The sequence below is a fragment of the Diorhabda sublineata genome, chromosome 4, assembly GCF_026230105.1.
Source record: "Diorhabda sublineata isolate icDioSubl1.1 chromosome 4, icDioSubl1.1, whole genome shotgun sequence".
Taxonomy (NCBI): domain Eukaryota; kingdom Metazoa; phylum Arthropoda; class Insecta; order Coleoptera; family Chrysomelidae; genus Diorhabda; species Diorhabda sublineata.
The window spans coordinates 29,825,849-29,846,377 of record NC_079477.1 but is presented as its reverse complement, the minus strand read 5'-3'; the positions used below and the strand labels follow the sequence as shown (position 1 = coordinate 29,846,377).

General features: G+C 32.4%; 1 protein-coding gene across 1 annotated transcript in view; it reads right to left on the bottom strand.

Moving 5' to 3' along the window:
• The window catches only part of LOC130442609 (neuroligin-4, Y-linked), a 394,311-nt gene that overhangs the window by 53,676 nt on the left and 320,106 nt on the right, over positions 1-20,529 (bottom strand). The window contains exon 6 of the mRNA XM_056776885.1: positions 13,247-13,398. Coding sequence (XP_056632863.1) covers positions 13,247-13,398 — 152 coding nt within the window. The remainder of the gene's footprint in view (positions 1-13,246; positions 13,399-20,529) is intronic.

The window sequence follows — 20,529 nt, the reverse complement described above, 5'->3', positions numbered from 1 at the left end:
ATAATGTTATCAAAAGATAATGTTTCATTACGGATTTGTGGGGTGACATATGCAATTTGTCCATGTTATCTCTATGTGTTAAATCTCGAATGAAATTATCAGGTATTCAAAAAATGTTAGGTATAGAATGAGGCTTCATTCATTATTGAGAATATTTTTTAAATGTTAAAATATATTCAAATATTCAGCCATATCCACAAAATATTCAGAATGGTTTTCTACATTTTTTATCTAGCATCGTGTGTAAAAAAATGATTTTATTATGAGAGTGTTAATTTTTTGCCAACACCGTCTGAAAACGATATGCGCCCTTCACCGTTCTCAAAAACTTTTCGCTTTTTTCAATTTTCTCGCCCTCGAAATGATTTTTTTTATCCTCGGACTGCACCCTTAGCAGAATAGAGAACTGCGAAGAAGAGCCTCGGTAAACCCAAAAAAAAACAGAAACAAATAAACCAGCTACGAACATTATACAACCATGAGACAGCTACGCAGTAGATGCTAAGAAAATGCCAGCTCCCGCAGAACAAGGAACGACTGAGCAATTAGCACAATATGCAGACACTCATAGCAACGCTGATCTCCTAGCAGGTAGAGTTAAACGGAGGATAATGAAATTTATTTCATGATCCTAGGTTTTCCTACAGAGCCCAGCCCAGCCCACAATAGGGCACTCCCCGACACAGTAACTCCGTACTTTATAAGAAGGTGCCGAATTTTACATCGGAAACAGCTGTAGAGAAGGCGAAGGACCACTCTGATAAGATCTTTTCGTGCCAAAAAGACTGGAAAGGCTTTACTTGAGGCAACGGAAACACACACAGACCAAGAAGACAAGAGTGTATACCCAATAGGCTAACTCTTGACAAAAAGATAAGACTTCCCAGAAACTCTGTCAAAATGGCAGGGAGTGGTGCAATGTCCTTCTTCTTCCTTCTTCCAGCTTCCGAAGAACAACAAGGATTCAGGTCTAATAGATTAACAGTGGACGCAATATTCATAGTTCATCAATTGGTGGAAAAGTCGATAGAATTCAATAAACCCATGTTTGTCTGTTTTGTTGACGTCACCAAAGCATTTGATAGAATACGCCTGGGAGACTTGATTAGGAGTCTTGAGAAAAACAACATAGACTATAAGTACCAACTAATCATCAAATAACTTCATACTGGAGCCAGAACAAGGATTAAAACTAAGGTAAGACTCTCTGAAGAAGTTCAAATAAATACTGGTGTTCAGCAGGAAGACAGTTTTAGCCCAACCCTATTCAACATCAGAATGCATCAAATTTTAGAGGAAGTCAACAAAGTCAATGCAGGATACAGAATGGGTCACCGCTCCCTAAAGATATTGTTTTATGCAGACGATGGTATTGCCGTAGCAGAAAATGAAAACGACGCACAATGTCTACTATATAAGATGAAAATTTCTGCCGAGAAATTTAATATGAGCATCACAGTCAAAAAGACACAATCAAAAATCCTATTGGATGCAAATGGACAAGTCGATAGCGGAATAATACAGCAGGTATCAAGATTCAATTACCTGTGAGTGATTATATCTACTGAAAGAAACCTGACAGAGAAGGCACGGAAACAAGCGATGAAAGCATCAAAAGTCAGTGGCTGTCTGAGATATATAGTGTGGAGAAACAAAGCGATGAGCTCACAGAGCAAGACAAGAATCTATAAAACGTGTGTGAGACCTATTTTCACATATTCCTCAGAATCCAGCGCCGAGACATCAACAACAAAAAGAATAAAGAGAACCACAGAGATGAAAATACTGCGAACCATCAAGGGACCTCAGAGACCGATTAAGAAGTGATGACATAAGAGAATAATTAGGCGTACAGGATATGGTGAGATGGTTCAGTGCACGAAAAAGATACTGGAGGGATCACGTAGGAATAATGCCAGTAGACAGATTGGTGAAGTGGGCTAAAATTGAGAGATGGAACACACGCAGACCTGTAGGTAGACCACCATAGAGGGGGTTCGAGAGCTGGAGTTCAGCTTCTCAGAGATCCAGGAAATGGGCTAAACGAGGAAGAAGAGGAACCTTCAACAAATGAGACCATTCCATTTCCTTAATTGATATAGAGTTGCAGCCCTTCCAATATATCGATAAAGAATTAAAACTTTATCAATCAAATTTATCTGTTACAAAATATTGTATGATATGAAATCAATTCCATCCATATTTTCATGAATAGAAATGATCAATGTATCAAACTATTCAAATTGGATGCTTGAATCAATTAATGTTTCTTATTCTGAGACGTATCTTCTAATCTGAAGAATAATGAAAATTGCAGTTTGAATTTTGGATGCAGGTGCTTCATTACATTCCGTAACCGTCCTATATAATTCCATCCAACCGACTTCCCATTAAGTAATAAATTAGAAGTAATACATTTCCAGTGAGTTCGTGAATCAAGGATAGAGTGCATGAATATAATAGATATCTTGCTAATGAAATGGCGTCTCTGCAGGTATAGATTTTCCAGAAATACAGAGAATGGGACAAAGAACCCTAAATTCTATTTTCAATCGTTGTGTTCCCATTCGAGGTATTAGACGTCTTTATTAAGGTTATTATGAAACATTCCTCGTTATAATGTGTGCCAAAAGGCTATATGGGGTGAATATCATTTTCATCCGCAAATATTTGGATTGTATTCAACAATTTGATTCAAACACATATAACATCCAATATTTCATAATAAATAGAAGAAATAAATTTCTCGACTTGAATATCATAGACTACATTTCGAGAAATGTCGAATACTAGATTGAGAGAAGGCTTTTAGCTTGGTGATTAAATTATAGATGAGTAAGAGGAAAAGTACATTTCCAATTTTTTCACTTTGTAATATGATATTTCTTCCTGTCACAACTAGAATTGAGAGAATACACGTAAAAGTATGACAACGATAAATTTTTTTGAAGAAATCGTGCCAATCAGTTTTATTTTTAGTGCCTTCATCCAGTCGCAGTAACAAACATAAAAGATTCAAACTGTTCAACTAACAGTACAAAGTTCATTTTATTCTGCTCACAGTATCGATGATTTTACGTTAATGTGTGTTACCAACATCAATCATTTCCCATTCGAATCGCCGCTAGCTGCTTACATTTAATCATCATAATCCTGATTTCTGTATTTAAATTGCCTTCAGCCTTCCCTGTGCTCTATAAATATCGAATTCACCTTGGCACTTTGCTACAAATGTTCTGACTATCAATTTCATAGTATTTATATAGTGCATTTAGCTGTTTATCGTTCACGTATCGGCAACCAAAACTGATTTACTGTTAATTCAAGTACCACAACTGATATATCACAGAAGAATAACATTCAAGGAAAGTCATACAGTTATTTATTGAATATTGGAACTTTTTAATCAATGAAATTTCGAATAGATGATAACATTACGCTGATAGCGCTTTTACCTGGTACATGAGGACTGTCGTGCGAATTGACAGTATTTTGCTTTAAACTGTTTAATATAAACATTATTAACCACGAAAATATAATCAACAACTTCTCAACATTAGTTTTATTTGAGAAAGAAATGAATGAATTATCTTCTACATTCGAAAGAATAATACAAAGATTGTATGAATGTCAGATCATTAAATCGTATATATGTTGCAGTGAAAATTTGAATTTGTACATGGACATTGTCAGTCGAAATAGGTAAACTCATCTTCCATTAGTGTTCCAAAGTGCATCCACATTTAGCATTCCCCCAAATATAACAACCCTTCAAAAGTTAGTTACTTTGACTTTTCTCTTACGACTATAATTTGTCCTCAAATTTCTGATACGTTTGTTGGTATACTTTTGGTATAATACTTTTTAAATTTAATTCAAAATATGTTCTCCGACCGCGTTCCCACATTTTTTAAGGTGTATGCTTCTACCAAACCGTGGTACTCTCTCCGCCAAGAAACATTGGTGCATCTATTAGGTTTTCATCAACATCTTCATCACAAACTAATTCTTCCACCTCCTGTTATCAAATACGATAACTTCAATATTAATATATAGCAGAACTTCTTTCGTCAAACGTTGCAAACGATCTTGCTCTGTTTCATCAGATCACATGTTAAACTAAATAGGTGATTCCAGGGCTGACACGCGGGTGCTTGCTCCGTAAGCATTTATAGCTTTCCCTTGATTGTCATAATGTCATAATGCTACTGATATTTTATCTCAACTAATCGTCGACGTTGCGTCCTTATCATCGAAAACGGTCCGTATCCATTTGACATATAACAATTCATGGTCATAATAACAGTGAGAAATCATTCCTAACTATAACGGCGTATATTTGTCACTAAGTCAGAACTTCTTCGTTTTGAACGTATTAGAAAATTAGAACAAGACCAAGCTCTAAAGATCTTTTTAGTATTGGAACTAGAAACATCAAAATGGCTGTGATATGAGTTATCCTAAATCGTAGGGAACTAGTTGAAATCTAGCAATTGACCTTAGGACATATTTTGCATCAATTAATTCAAAAGGAGAACAATAGTATGAAATGACATTTACTGTACATTAATGAGGAAAATTAAGAAAGAATTTATGAAGAAATAGATTGAGAATAAATATTTTTCTTAATTATTTATATTCGTGAGGTTAATTAATAAACACTGTCTCTAACGTTCTAAATTTATTCAAATACTATACACTTCACTTAACTAAATTATGATAGTTTACTTATCACTATGACTTAACTAACTGAAATAATTTATTTAAAATTTTCGATCACTTTGCTGATTCGTTCTGTTCACTACGACTATTTATTATAAACTGCGCTACAGATACTTATTCATATATGACACAGAGAATCCGCCAAACTTCTAAAACATAAAGAAACAAAACAAATACATGAATAGACCTTCCTAAAAAGTATCAAAGTCGACGCATGCGTCTTCGCCGAATGTCAGAATCCCAATACATCTAAGCAGGACCGGCTTTTAAGCAATATCTTCAACCAAGGCAATTATAATGATTACATTAATTGAGAATTCATTGTATTCTCCGTATCAGTTCCATACTTACTACTAGCTCTTTTGAGATCTAATTTCTTGTAAAATATAATAGACATTTATCAATACATGAAATCGATAAGCAAATATATGTGTTTTTAAAAACATATCTAAATATTTGCTTTGTGTTCCAAGTGACACTGGTCACATTCATGTATTTTATTCACTCATAAATAACTGAATATTGTGTTATCATTTTGATAAAGTATTGTCATAAAATAGTAGAAGAAATCATCCAAATCAACTCCTTCAATTTTCGCCTATTCACTATAATTTCAATCTAATACTATTGGAAAAAGCAGTTTTTCAGTCAGTGAGTATAATTACTTGTGAACTACCCACATACTCAAAGACTTAAAAGGCAATAGTATATTATCAATCGATATCATATGGCATACTTTCATGAAATTGACTTGATGTTACATTTTGATAAACAAACATTTCAATAACTATTCATTTACTATACAACCGCGTAATTAATACATATTAGTTAATATAATTTTCTTACAAAATGAGTTTTATGTATAGAACGCCCCATTTATCTCGGTAACGGCTTGTACGATTTTCATAGATTTTTGTGTACAAGGGTCATGTGATACGGCCGGTATTATGTTGCTATTTACATTGTTGTGAGATCTTTCGTTTTTTATGCCTTAATTTCGAAGTTATAGCTACATTTGCGTTATCTCCGAAGTTAAAATAATACATTTATGTGGCTATGACTGCTACAATAACAAATTTGACGTTTCAATAAATTATTATTGTTGGAGTTTATTGGAAGTCACAATGGATCGTTTATCTGAAAAAGAACAACAAGAAAAAAGTCAACAAGAAACGTGTAATACATTCAATAATTTATATCCTAACAGAAATTTCATAACAAGATCTACTGTAGGTAAATTAGTAGTGAAGTTTAACGAAACTGGTTCAGTGAAAGATTTATCTAAATCAGGGCACAGAGAAACTACATCAACTGAAAACAAATCTTCACATGATTGTGTCCTGTTAGAAGACGATCCACAATTGAGAACTAGACAAATATCCAGGGAACTTGATCCGTAATAAAAATTTCACGTGATAATAAATTCTATCTATATAAAGTTACGTTGGTTCAAGAGTTGTCACAAGACGATTTTGATAGACGTGAAGAGTATGCAGACCTAATGATGGAAAGTGTTACAATCAAAATGATCCAAATTTTCAAGTAGTGATATGTTTTGCGATGAGGTCACTTTTTGTATTAATGGAAACTTCAATCGGCATGAATGTGGATACTGTTCACGTAACAATCCCGCAACCAATGTCCCAAAAAACTAAATGTAAGGACTGGAATGACAGGCGACAAAATAATTGGTCACTTTTTCAATGAGGGTAACTCGAGTTGGCTCAGATATTTCCAAATACAAGAAGTATTTTCAATCACATTTAAAAAAAAAATCATTATTAGAAATTTTCAGACAATAACCTAATTAATGTGTTTCGTAGAAGATGGATTGTCAGGCGTGATTTTATTGAATGGCCCCAGTGATCACCCGACATGAATCCTGGAAACTTTTTCCTGTTAGGTAACTCAAAAAACATCGTTCTTGAAACAAAACCTGCCAATATTCAGAAATTAAAAGATAGGATTACCACAGAGATCAGAAAAATTGAGCAGTCAGTGCAAAATATATTGCAAAGTTTCAAAAATCACATGGCTTGTTGCATTGAAGTAAATGGACAACATTTTGAGCATCTGCTTCACTGTATTTTCTCTAAAATTCGTGATTTTTCTGCTTCATAAATGTGGATCTACTTGACTTAAATGACACAAACATTTGAAGATTTGTCTTCAGTTACATACTAATACTAGACCTTGTTATGAGATTTGTATTAGCACATAAATTATTGAAGAATATTTAAATGAAACTTTTGTAGAGATATTGTAAATGTAGCTATAACTCCAAAATTATGGTATAGAGATTATGAAAAATAATTAGTATTTTTCAAGGATTTCTGAAAATACAAAATATATAGGATGCTTTATTTGAAATAATAAACTTCATTATTTTTCCGGAAAAATGATAGATCTGACAACAATGTAAATACTACCACAATACCGGCCGTATTACAAGATCCTTGCGCACAAAAATTTATAAAAATCGTTGAAGCCGCTTTCGAGATAATTGAGGCGTTCCATACACAAAACTCACTTTGTATTTAGATAGTGTATAAGTGAATATTTCTCACAAGAATTATACTCCATATATCTGGAAAAAATAATCAAAGCTGAACAGAATATACGTCTAGGTAGCGTACTCTCATGCATAAATATCAAGAGAAAAAGTAGATGAGATAATTTAATCAAATAACTTGAAGCTTGACGGCTTAGTGTTCATGTCCTAGCGACACATCCTGCTCATTACTGTTGAAATGGTTTCACTCTCTTATTTCTTGTCATCACATCAAACAAAGGCGAGGTCGAAATACTTTGTTCTTTTTTCATTTAAAAAAAATCCAGTGTTGCAGGTGTACACATCAGACGAAAATCAGAAATTACTAATTATTTGAGACCATGAAATAAATATTATCAACATGGAAATCTCTCTTCGAAATAATGTGCATTGCATCGTAGATATCTTAAATATATATTTATCCTATTCTAAGTCATGAATCACTTATAAGAGTGGTGCCGTAAAACCTTACAACTTAGCTCAGAAAATTCTTGTTTTAGAATATTATCGTTTTGTGAGATTATTATTTGCAAATTGCGTTTATGCGGAAAGTTTTGTTTTAGTTTCACAAATTGTTAGAAGTAGTGTTGATTGGCTATCTTCTGGGGAAGTACCCGAAATAAAAATAAAATGAGGTTGTGCAAAGTTGTGAGCAAATATTACAGCTTTGCTTGATAAACCAGAAAGCAATGGTAACCGTGTTAATAATAGTAAACTTTGTCGACAGATAATGTTTTTGAAAATGTTTCTGCATGTATGGGAAATAAAAAAATAAACATGTTTTCAACTATAATTTTTATTACAAAAATTAAAAATTGTCATGAGAACTTGATACATCAAAAAGTTCTTCTATAAAAAAAATTAAAATTAGGTTACAGTTTCACTGTTAAACAAAACAAATTCTCACCCATAGAAAAATTCATAAAATGAATAATTTCCTCGGGTAATATTCAGTTTGAAGTTTGAATCTTTCGAGATGTTAAATGAAAATAATCACAGACATCGTCACAGTTGGGGTGAATATAGTCAGTTTTCATTGTATCTCAAAAATTTAATGGTGTAAGTGTGGTCATTATCAAACACCGACAAAATTTTGCTAATGAAGTGCTTCATGGTCTTTTTCAATGTAAAACAAACAACTGATTCTCGATCATATGGGCTAAATTCGAAAATAGATTCAGGTACATTTTGCCTGCTTCTGCTTCTTCTTCGATTACTTCCATTGTGTCTTCTTTATCATCGTCTTGAATATTGGGTTTTGTTGATGTAGGCGCTTATGACACCTCTATGAATATATCAATTTATTTTGGGGAAAAAACACCGAAAATGTGGGTGACATTATTGCATATCTATTTTTATTTCCAATATGGGATTTCTAATAAACACAAGTGAAGTGCAGACCTTAGCTCTTTATAATGAAAACCGCCAAAAATCTAAGTCAATTTCCTTACCTAATTCCTAAGAGCAGCCTGCTTCGTACACGTTAGAAACAGTACTGAACAAGTACCTTGCTTAGAAGCTTTCGCAACTGTTGAAACACTTAACTCTTAGTGTTACCAAATTCAAAATATACGAATAGTTTATTACCTTGCGTCTGGACAAAGTTATAAGATTTTACGGTACCTCAAGGTTATTAAAAAATATAGATTTGGAGTTACTGTAGATTTGAGACGAAATAAGTATAAATCACGCACTTACACTTATTTTCAAAAGCAATTAAAAGTACCTTGAATATATTCAACAGAAAATCAAGTTTTTAAGCCAAACTTGTTCAATATATATTCCCGTTACGAGTTTAAAAACGGCAGCTAAGGGTTAGAAGTTAGAATTGGAGAATAGGTACGGTCTTCATATTATTTTTTAATGAGGTGCATTGTTTTGGTATCAGAGATTTTTTTATTCTGTCGACTTCTCCTTTTCATTGTAAGTAAAAACGCGGCACGCATTCAGAAAGGAAATTTCTTGTGCTCTTGTTCTCGTTTCTCACGTTTTTATGAAAATGAGACTATCCAACATCATTCACGACTGAAATTTTGAGTAGCTTAATCTAAACATGAACGTATTAGTTTCACTGACGATGAGTGTTCGAAGCTTCCTCAAAGTGCATCATCTAAAAAGTTCAACCAATAGTACTGAATGACTAGCAGATAAAGTTTAAAAATACAAGATCTCACCTTATCAAAAGAACGTATTTGCCATGAACTAAGTTATTATGCATGCGAAGCTATCCGTGTCGTAATTGTTCATTTTGAACCAAAATCGTAATCGAATGAATACTTCCCAGGGCTAATTTAAGAGGTTTATGCAAATTGAGTTGAATTTTTGCCTCATTAAAACCTGTATGTGATCCACTATTAAAATACTGAAATGACAGTAAAGCCAGTGGATTTCAAAGGAAGAATCTGCTGCAAAAAAGGCAAATACGGTTTCATCGTCTAAAAAAGTGACAACAACCATTTTTTGGATAGTCATTGAATTGTATTTACGGATACTGTGAGAATTCACTATCAAATTAACTATTTGTGACAAATTGGGAAACAGAATGATGTAAACCAAGCACATAGCTTGAAACAAACTATTCAATTCATACAGAAAGTATATATGTATTTGAAGTATAGAAATTTACGGTGCACACGGTCGATACGTCATGTTGACAAACTGAAGTGAATTCAATAGATTCAGCCCCCAGCGACTTTTCCCTATTTCCAAGCCTCAAAGTTTCACTTGCGGGAGAGAGATTTTCATCAGAATAGGACGTTGTCACATACATTTGATGGAGAAAGTCGGCAACTATTATTTTGAAGATTTAAAAGGTTGCAGTAATACTGAACGAAGTGTAAAGACTAAAGACTAGGTTAAGAAGTGATTATGGAAATGAATGCCTTACTTGTTGATTATTAGGAATAAAACTTATTAGACATGGAATAATCATAAAATGGTATAAACAATTTAAATACGTTATATCTGTGATTTTCCATCACTGCTTGCTTTTATGACAATTGTATAAACAAATAATTGAAAAATTTTACAAAGTATTAGCAAAAGTTATATCGAGATTTTTCACCCCTTGTTTATAAAGATTGCACTTTAAGGGAGAACTATACGAGTTATGATGACCTACATTCGTGACAACGAGGACCTATTGATCGATGTTTCACCACAGAGATTTTCTGTTCAACTATTTGAAAACCTAATATTGTAGAATTATTGACAACATCGTAATAATTTTTCAACGTGAGGAAATATTCAACAATGAGACATGGAATGAATAAGGAGAATATAGCTACAAAAGAAGGGCATGCATGTCCTGAAAATATTATCTCCTTGGAAAAAGGCAGATATGTAGACCATAAAGAACGGATGAATGTGATATTATTTTTTAGTAACTGATAAATCTATACGCCATTCTAAACTCTTGAGTTTTTCTATTTAAGATTTAAATCTAAACCAGCTTTACGATCCTCTAAAAATTCCCACAAAATAATCTTTACAGCCAATATAAAATTATGGGCGAACATTTTTGAAAGAAGCGCTTTATAAAAGAAAACTACGTAGCTTAGCAATTATGATCTAAAAAACCCGCTGTGGAATAGGCCACAAACTACCTATGTAAAATCTAATTATCTAGCTGCTGTGGTGGGTTATGAAATATGTCCATCCACTCCAGGAAGTCGATGGTCAGCTTGAAATTATGTTAATAAAAATTTGCATAGCCTGAATATTTCTGTTAGTTTAGTGAAAATTGGAAGACCAACCAAGAATACGCATATACGAGTATACGATGTGATGTTACAAGTCTGCAAATCTCGAACTTAAAATTCTTCTTTCCCTTCTTTTTTCTCTTTGCTTCCAATTGTAAAATAAGAAATGTCACTGTTGTTGTCATTTTATTTTAATATCTTGAGTCAGCTTATCCATTTATTTTTTTATCGTCACCTTCTTTATTAATTGTGCTTTACAATTAATCTTTCCAATTTCATTTGCACATTTTCACAAGACTGAGCTGTTTCTTGTTTATCCTGTTATTCTTTTGTTACTTTTGTCCTTGTTTTGCATCCTATCCTACTCAGCTTTCCTGTTGTTCTCCATCTCCATCTATATTTGCTCCATCGTATTCTTATCCAATTTCCTGCTACGTATATCATTTGATGTTTTTCATATTTATTTAAACTGTTTCTAACGATGAGGTAAATCAATTTCTTGTTTATTTATTACTGAATTTATTCGTCAACTCACATTAAGTACATTAAACTATCCACTATTCACTAATTTATACACCTTAGTCTTATTACTTAACACTTATCTTATTCTTAACATACTAAACACATTTAATTGCCTATCCCGATTTGTTCATGAAGATATCAGATTATATACCAAATTACTCGTTAATAACTAAGCGCCTACTTATACAAAAAACAGATTTCTCGATAATTCGATTTATAACTTTGTCTCGTAATTTGTATCCGGCTTCTTATTCTTCTTCAGCTGGCGCTATGGTCCTTTGAAAAACAGGGACTTACCAACAATCGGCTGCTTATCCTAAGCCTTCAACGTCGAACTGTAGCTGGATCAGGTTCGCCTCAACGTCCTTCAACCAGCGAATGCGCAATGCTCCTCTCGGTTGAGGTCTTCTAGGAACTCCATATATGACTCTGGACGCGTAAAGATTAGAAGGCATCCTCTCCAAGTGTTTTAGTTACCTCAGACACGCCTCCTAGATGAACGCCACCAAATCTGGTTCCCCATACATTTGTTACAGCTCAGCTCCACGGACCATTCTCGCAAAGATGGCCAGGTCTTTCGTTTGGTCAAAATCCACTAACCCGTCGCGATAGTCTCGTATCGGTATGTGACTCCGGGGTGAATTAATATCTTGTAAATCGTGAGCTTTCACCTTCTTAAAACCCCTTAAAACTAGAGCATTCTCTGGACTGCACTGTCCAGAAGCCTTTGTTCTCTGCAGCATTTCTTGCCTGGATCACCGTTGTCACGTCATTATCTCCAGTTATCAATTTCCCAAAATATTTGAATTGGTGGCTCACAGGGAAGCGATGTTCTCTGAGCTAGAACGTGGTTTGGGAGGTTACGTTCTCCTTAAGGTTAGCATGTACATGGTTTCGGTTGGATTCGAGCTCCAGTGAGAGATTGAACGCTGTTGTCGCCAGTGGGTCACCAAATTTCAGATTCTATTAACATCGAACAGGACCGACTTAACAGTGCATGTCGTGGACTAGTTCGTAATATCATATTAGCATTGTGTAAATTTTCACACCCATGTCTAAACTTTTACCGTTTACTTTAGTTCACAGACTTCATAACGTAATTGAGATTATTTGATAGTTGAAGATATTAAAGAAAATATTATACTCTGATTACCCTTTTTTGTGGTAACAATTGGATAACTAAATAAAATTATTCTTGTTCACTTCACCAATGTAGGGAGATAGTCTTTTCTTCCCTTGCGATGAAGTTAACAAATTTTGACAATATTTTGAAGCACGTTAGTAACAATTTCCCACAAAGTTAGTCCTTAAAGACTGGTTGTAAGTGAACTCAACCAACACCCAAAAAAATACACTATAATTATGACCGATTGGTTTTTCGAACCTTAGGATGTTAGGATGCTTAGGATACTTCTACTACTACTACTACTTCCTCGGTTTATGAAACTGCTGTGGAAGTTTTTGTTGTCAAATTTCTTGAAGTATTGATTCGTTGCTCTATATCTTTTCTTCGAATCTTCTTGCAAACTTTGCTAATTCATAAATATATATGAATAATTCCATCAAATTGAAAAGGATATAAAAATAAATTATAAAACTTCATTGCTATTCATCGTTAATACCCCGGCGCAAAACGAAACTACTTGTTAATCTAACTTCCATTCTCAATAGTATAAATAAATATTTGATTGTGATTTGACAAGTATTTCTCTTCAATTAATTGATTAGTAAAAGCTCTTCTAGAACTTACCCTGTCCGAACGAAGTTTGCTATATAAATGAGGAATGATTCTGATAATGCCAGCTCAGATCTTGTATAATTCTTGGGAAAGTGATTGAAGCCATCGACTAGAGGTGCTCCGAAAATATATGGAAGCTCTTCACCATGAACAGTTCCCATCCTCTGCAAAAATTAAAGGCGGCTGATTCATTTGAAATATAAAAATAAATTTTATGGATGTAGGTACATATTATTTAATGAAGGTAGGTTCAAATGAAGGAATCCTTTTGGTATAGCACGAATTAACAGTATTTGAAGATATTTTATCAATACGATATAAGAAGTGAGAATAGATTCTTCCATAGGAAACACATGAATTTGTAAACTCGATGTATTATTGCTATCATCAATGTCAAGAAACTTCTACTAGTGATTCAATCTTCGTAATATCGATATCATCATCAATAATTAGCTACAATTAACTTGAGTTTAAAAAAGTTGGATGATGGGCAGGTTGCGGTTTTTCATTGAGTTAGTCTGTTTGTTACTTGCAATCAGGCGAGTATGATACCAAAACATCATACATTATGATATATAATTAAGCTCATTATTACACGATATTTATTGGGATGTTTTTTGTCTAAAATTGAGACTTTAGATAACAGAAGTACCGTTATATGGTAGAAAATTTTAATATGGTTTTTTTTGAAGATTTCCAAGTGAAATGACTAACGAGAGGAATGAAGGCGAAGTATTGAATATAAATAAATATATATAATGAATGTAATAAATTTTCTGTAGAAGCTATTTTTTTTTCATTCTAATATTCCATGTAATCGTAATCTATTTATAATCAATAATGTAAAAACACGAAATACCAACAAAACTTTTCCTTGGTTTCTATGGAAACACATACAACCACTAACTTTTCAATTTACTGATAATGAAGAGGTTATAAAGAAAAGGCTGATGAAGGAATATGAATGAACAATAGACAAATAATCCATTGGGCCAAGCCATGGTGATTCACGACACATAATTGGGGAAATATGGTCCTTATATTAGTGCTCTTTCAACGTTGGAAAGAGAACATATACACTTTTCGCCAAATATTGATTGTACGTTGGAAAGAGAACATATACACTTTTCGCCAAATATTGATTATATGGATCTAGAATCCCAATCTAAAAGGATGACGTTTGAAGCGTTCGAAAGTAAAGAGGGTAAAAAAATTTAAAGGAGAGAGTAGTAGGTTCTGGTAAGCGCCTAATATAATTTATCTTCCGGCATGACATCGATCCCAAGCATCTTCGAAACTGTGAAAGGAGTATTTGAAAGAATTGGTAGGAAAGACTGTAATTAAGCTAGGACTCGATTGTTGTGGGAAAAATTGGACAGTCAGAATGGAAACACATAGACTACGATTATTTGTCATAAATGTTACAGAGAATGCCCAAATTGTGAACAGAAATAATGAAAGTAAAAAAAATTCTTATCTATATATGTTCCTTAAAATATAAATAACAAAATAGAACTTTTGATCGGTAGTGCCTTCGGGAACTGTCAGTACCTATCCTCTCATCAACTGTATGAGCATCGCTACTATTCACAATTTGGGAAACAAAATGTCTTCGTCGTGAAATAAGTAGTTTTCTCATGCCAACGTTTGTAATATTTTTATCTGATACCCTTTCTCAGAAATAATCATATGCTAGAAGAAATAACATTGCAAACTTTATTTAAAACTTTTTCTCACACATAAATACACAAAGAAAATCAATTGAGAATAGTTGGTGATACATTTTGGATTTTTGTATTTTTTATCGAATAAATAGTTTCAATATGTACACTACACTACATTCCAGACACGATCCTTTCTCACTCTACTGCTTCTGATAGCATAAGTTCTGTATGTATCCTCATTTTAAAAACGGAAGGATGTGTATTCAAGTCATTTTATGTAGGAGCATCTATCTTTTTCAGGTGCTCTTAGTTACGTTCGTGAAGTCCTACATCAGTAGTGTAGTGGAAAATTCCAAAAAGGATTATAGCGATGCAACTATTTCACGCAAATGATGTTGATTGAGGTGTACCTATTTGTTTTCCATTGAATTTGAATATTTTTATATTAAAATAAAAAACTAGTTCCAATGAATAGTTGAATTTTCATTAGTCGTTCTATATAAATGAGATAAATGTGAATCAAAATTCCTACAGGAATAAAGTTCCTAATTACGACAACTGGCCTGTTGAGTTGCTGTGGTCATATCTATCATAATGGGGATGAGTTTATATATATATATATATATATATATATATATATATATATATATATATATATATATATTATATCTATGTATAGAGAATTAACAACACTGTTGTTTTTATCCCACTCAAGGAAAATATATTCATAAGAACAATCCTCATGACTTTTATCTATTAAAAACAAAAGTTGTGTAGAAAACAAAGAAATAAGTATACACATAACTAAATAAGGACACAGACTATTATTTTTTCTTTCCCAGTAGATTGAATTACACTAGGCACACTTAAAATTTTAGAAGATGAAATCCTGTTAAAAGATTCATTTATTCATTTATTTACCAGAGTGACAGTACATTACATTACAAAGTAATACAAATCACACAGGAATCCGACAGAGGAAAACGAGTTTTCTGTTCGTCAATCTGAAGTTACGAGACAAGCATGGCTTTTTTACCCTAAATAATAACTTGAAACTAATATGAACAGTTATGTTCAATGTAACAACAAATACTCAATTCAATAAACTTCCGAATAACTCCTTTTAAATTTTATAGACTTAAATCATCTGTTAACTCTAACAGGTTCAAGTACATATTTATAAAATTCATACATAGATCCAATCTCATTCAACTTTATCTATTTTATAATCTTTATCTTTGACATAATTATTGATGTTTTAATAACGATTACATATGTGTATTTTCACTAATACAATCTTTTAATTTTTTATGAGAGCTTTCATTCTTATATCTAGTTATTTCAGTTCATTTGGCAGCATATTAAATATTGTTATTTTTATTATTTACAGTTTTGTATGTTTTTGAAACTGTATTACTTTACGTCTTGTAGTACTGTTCGAGTTTATCTATATATTTTTTTAAGCGTTACAATTATATTATATTATATTACTACTTCTCCAAGATATTTATTCATTGATGATTCTACATTTTCCCAATCGTTACCTATTGAAAAAATTTCGGTATCATCATCAGATGATATAATTTCCGGCATACGTATCAATAAATCATTTATGTAAATTATGAAAAGTAATTGACTCAAGATTGTACCTTGTAGTACTCCTGTGTCTTTGTTTTGGATATCGCTATGATCTTGACTTATACTAAATACACTATTCACACCACTTCTACACCAATACTCACAATTACACTGTCTGACGCGCGTTTCGATAACCAAGTTATCGTCTTCAGAGACAGAAGGTAAACTGAGTTTACCTTGGTTATCGAAACTCGTGTCAGACAGTGTAATTCTGACCTTTTGCTCTCTACCCTTAAGATAGCTTTTCATTAAATTATTGGTCCTTCCTCTTATACCGTACGCGTATAACTTCTCCAGTAGTATTCTGTGATTTACAGTGTCAAAAGCTTTTGCTACATCAATGAACATTATTGCTACTGGAGTACTTTTGTCTATTGTCTATTGTAATTTTGGCAATATTGGATATTAATGAAATCTGTCTATAGTTTTCGATTTACTTGATTTAAAAGTTGTAGTTAATCTGGCCAAATTGATTTATCTATGCAATTATTAAATATATACTAAACTTGCTAACGTATCACTTATTAGACTAGATATCTTGATAGATTTGGCACTTATCAATTCAAATTATCAATTGTCTTCAATACTTCCGCTTTGACACCTTTTGTTACTTATAATTGATTACATTGTCTAAAGAGTAGAATATTAATATTCATGTGTTACAAATGAACTAAAAATTAAATAGTTACCTCAAATATCACCAGTTTTCTTGTATTGAGAATATTTGAATATAATATGATTATCATGATTAGTTTTGGTCTGTTACTTTTCAACTAATGGATTTTTCTTTATAGAAAAACGTTTTCAATATATCCGTACAGTTTGTAACGTTTAAGATTGTGATTCTTTTATTTTCCAGAAAATAATTGATTATAACTACTTTTAAACATGTTTCGAGGAGTTTTACCGTGCGGGATGTAGTTCGTAACAGTTTTCCACTTTATCTTGGGAAATGGTTGTACATTTTACATTTTAGTGTATCAAAAGTGAAAATAGTGAAGATATTAGTTTCTACCTTTATCGCTTGAAAATATTGGAATTTCTTGACTACACATGAAGAAAATATAACAATAATGAACATCAACTTTTGCAGCCATAACATGAAATGTAATTTTATTATCGATGCTTTTTATCTGCACCAAAAAAATTGTGATACTATTGATCAGAATATTCTGATCAATAACTCCTTATAAACTTCAATAGGGATTCTCAAGAAGTGAATGAGTTCTGGAGAAACAAAAAGCCTCCAAGGTAAACGTTTTCATCTACATTTGAAAAAGTAGGTAGAATTCAAAGTAAAGTTTCGATGAAGAAAAAGCAAAATGCGAGTTTTTATACAAATAAGTTATTAAATATTGTAAATTTGAATTTTTGTAGTCGTACATTCTGAAGTGTAGAAGGGAACATTTCTTATATTGTTCTACAAGTTCTGATTTTCCTTCGTCAAACAAATAAACTACCTCCGATCTATCATTCAGTGACGCGAACCTGCAGCTTCTCGTCATTCTCACAGTCTTCCATTCTTGAAATTAGTTCAAAATAACAAGTCGTATTAACTGGACTGTAGGACAGATGAGAAAGAACTTTTTATTTTGATTTATGACGACTTTCTGGAGCGTGGTTTGTCGAAATCTTCAAGTCACGAGAGAACCTCAATAATCGTCCTTAAATGATTTTGAACGCACCTCATAGAACAGAATATTTTCATTTACACGTTTTTTTTTTAGTGTAATAGTCAAAGAAGCGATTGGGAGAATGTTTTTTTCTGAAAATGCATGGTGATATGATAATTATTGCTGCAGTTTATCACTGTATAATTATTCCTCTCACAAATAAGATTAATTTCTCAAAGAAAACTCTTGGTTATGAATAAGCATGTCAAAAATCAATCAGACAGTCGTTAATTTCTAGCTATCTTTTGTATAAAAATAACGCAAAAGAATAATTATCATTTCATAAGGTTTCCTTGGACGTTGTGTCTAGAATCCATTGAACAAAACAGAAAAGGAATAGAAAAATGGATTGTATAACATTATTATCTCGTGTTCCAATTCTTATTAAAACCTATATACCCTTAGGTACGACTAAAATTGACGATGTTTTGAAAAATTACCAATTGAAATTAATTCTGTGGAAATTTCACATCTGCAATACCATATTTGGTCCAGGGGTGGCTAATACCCAATGGTTAACCATTATAGGGTTTTTTGTTTTTATTTAATAAGCTGAAGGCTAGCCAACTAAATTTTCCTGCATTTTTTTCTTGTAAAGACTTTTATTCTTCATTCGATTTTTTCATTTTTGAGATTGAATAGTTGCTGCTACATAAAAATGTAACAATATTAATTACGTGAGACTTACAGGCCACAAGTTTCTGATGATGAAAAAATTCATTAAATCGCAACATCGCCAGTTATTACTAATTATTGTACAATGAGGTTTTTATGCGAAAGCAGTCATTCCAATGCATACCGGAAATTGAGATGAAAAATCGTTTATAGATATCAAACAAGGTGGACAACAGGTGACACAGAGATAGACTCAATGAGTCTTGTATTATAACATTAACTAAATGCTTTAATACTGTGAGATATTTCAATTGATCAATTCTCATTTAATTCAGTATGGCAAATATACTAAATGAAAAATAGTCCGCAATTTTTCAAATGTGAACACTCAACTAGAAAGTTCCTCGTCGTTAACATGAATTTTATCTATGGTTTGCTAATCCAAAAAGACGTGATTATATGACAGACTAATAAAATCAGTACTGTTTTCTCTAATTGAGATTGATATTGGGAAAACTGGGTTGAAATAGAACCTTCACTAGTTGAAAACGATTACTTTTCATTGGCTAATACTAAGGGCAATTAATACATCAGAGTAATATTTTCTAAATTTTTCTCCAAAAAATACACATTTTCAGCTTGAAAATGCACGAAAAATCAATTTTTTTATCCAATAGTTCCATTTCACAGTTGATTTTGTTTAAAAATATGCAGGGCGGCTTTTCGACTGACGAGAGATCGTATTCAACGTCGTAAGTTAATTCAACTGGAATATTCATAGATTAAGAAATGGAATGGTGTTTTTAAAAGTGACAACGAAACCATAAGAAGAGCTAGAGAGGAGATAACGAATAACTGTTGAACTGAAAATCTGTCAAAAATAATTTGAAAAATCGCGCCTAGTTCCTCCCAAGCAATTTTAATTTGCACTGCTTTTTCTCATAATAAAAATGAGATGCAATTTCCAAACTCAAATTTCAAATTTTTCTCTTCAGATTTGTTTATTTTAAATCGTGAAGTCTCAATTTATTTCCTTCCATAATATAAAACGGTGAGGTATGTAAATAAAGACACGATAGTTAACTATTTCCTCGAAATAATCTGCTCAGTTTTCTGAGACCTCCTACTCTCCTGCTTCCTTCAAATACCTTAGTTATTTTACACGTAATAAAACATGAAATTTATAGCCGCTAATAATTCCACGTTTTCATTTTTCCCGAACAGAACTGGCATTTGAAATATATTCCCATGAATATATTTTAGCTGTAAACTTTAGTTCGGTTCTTGGCGTATATGTCAATTTTTAGTCGAATATACCGTCCATTTGCTCCTTTTCTTTCTATATAAATCATTTAAGTCATAATGGATTTTAAAACTCATATGGGAATGCATATATCGTTTCATTGAAAATTATTGGAAAATTAATAGTTAAATTGTTGATATCAGTATTATCATTATTCAGCATAGAAATTTAATTCATCAGATTTATGTTGAGCATTAAAAACCAAGAGGGCTGAACAATCAGAACTTAGACAGGAAGCTATGGAATATTTTGATCTTTCGATCAGATTCTTAACAAATTTCTATCTTGGGCTGTATTAGGAACAAGTTAGTAGAAAATTAAAGGCTTTCTTTTTCTTCTTCTTCTATAGAACTCTTTGTATTTTCGAGCATCAGAGTATTAGGAATTTAGTTTTGATTGTCC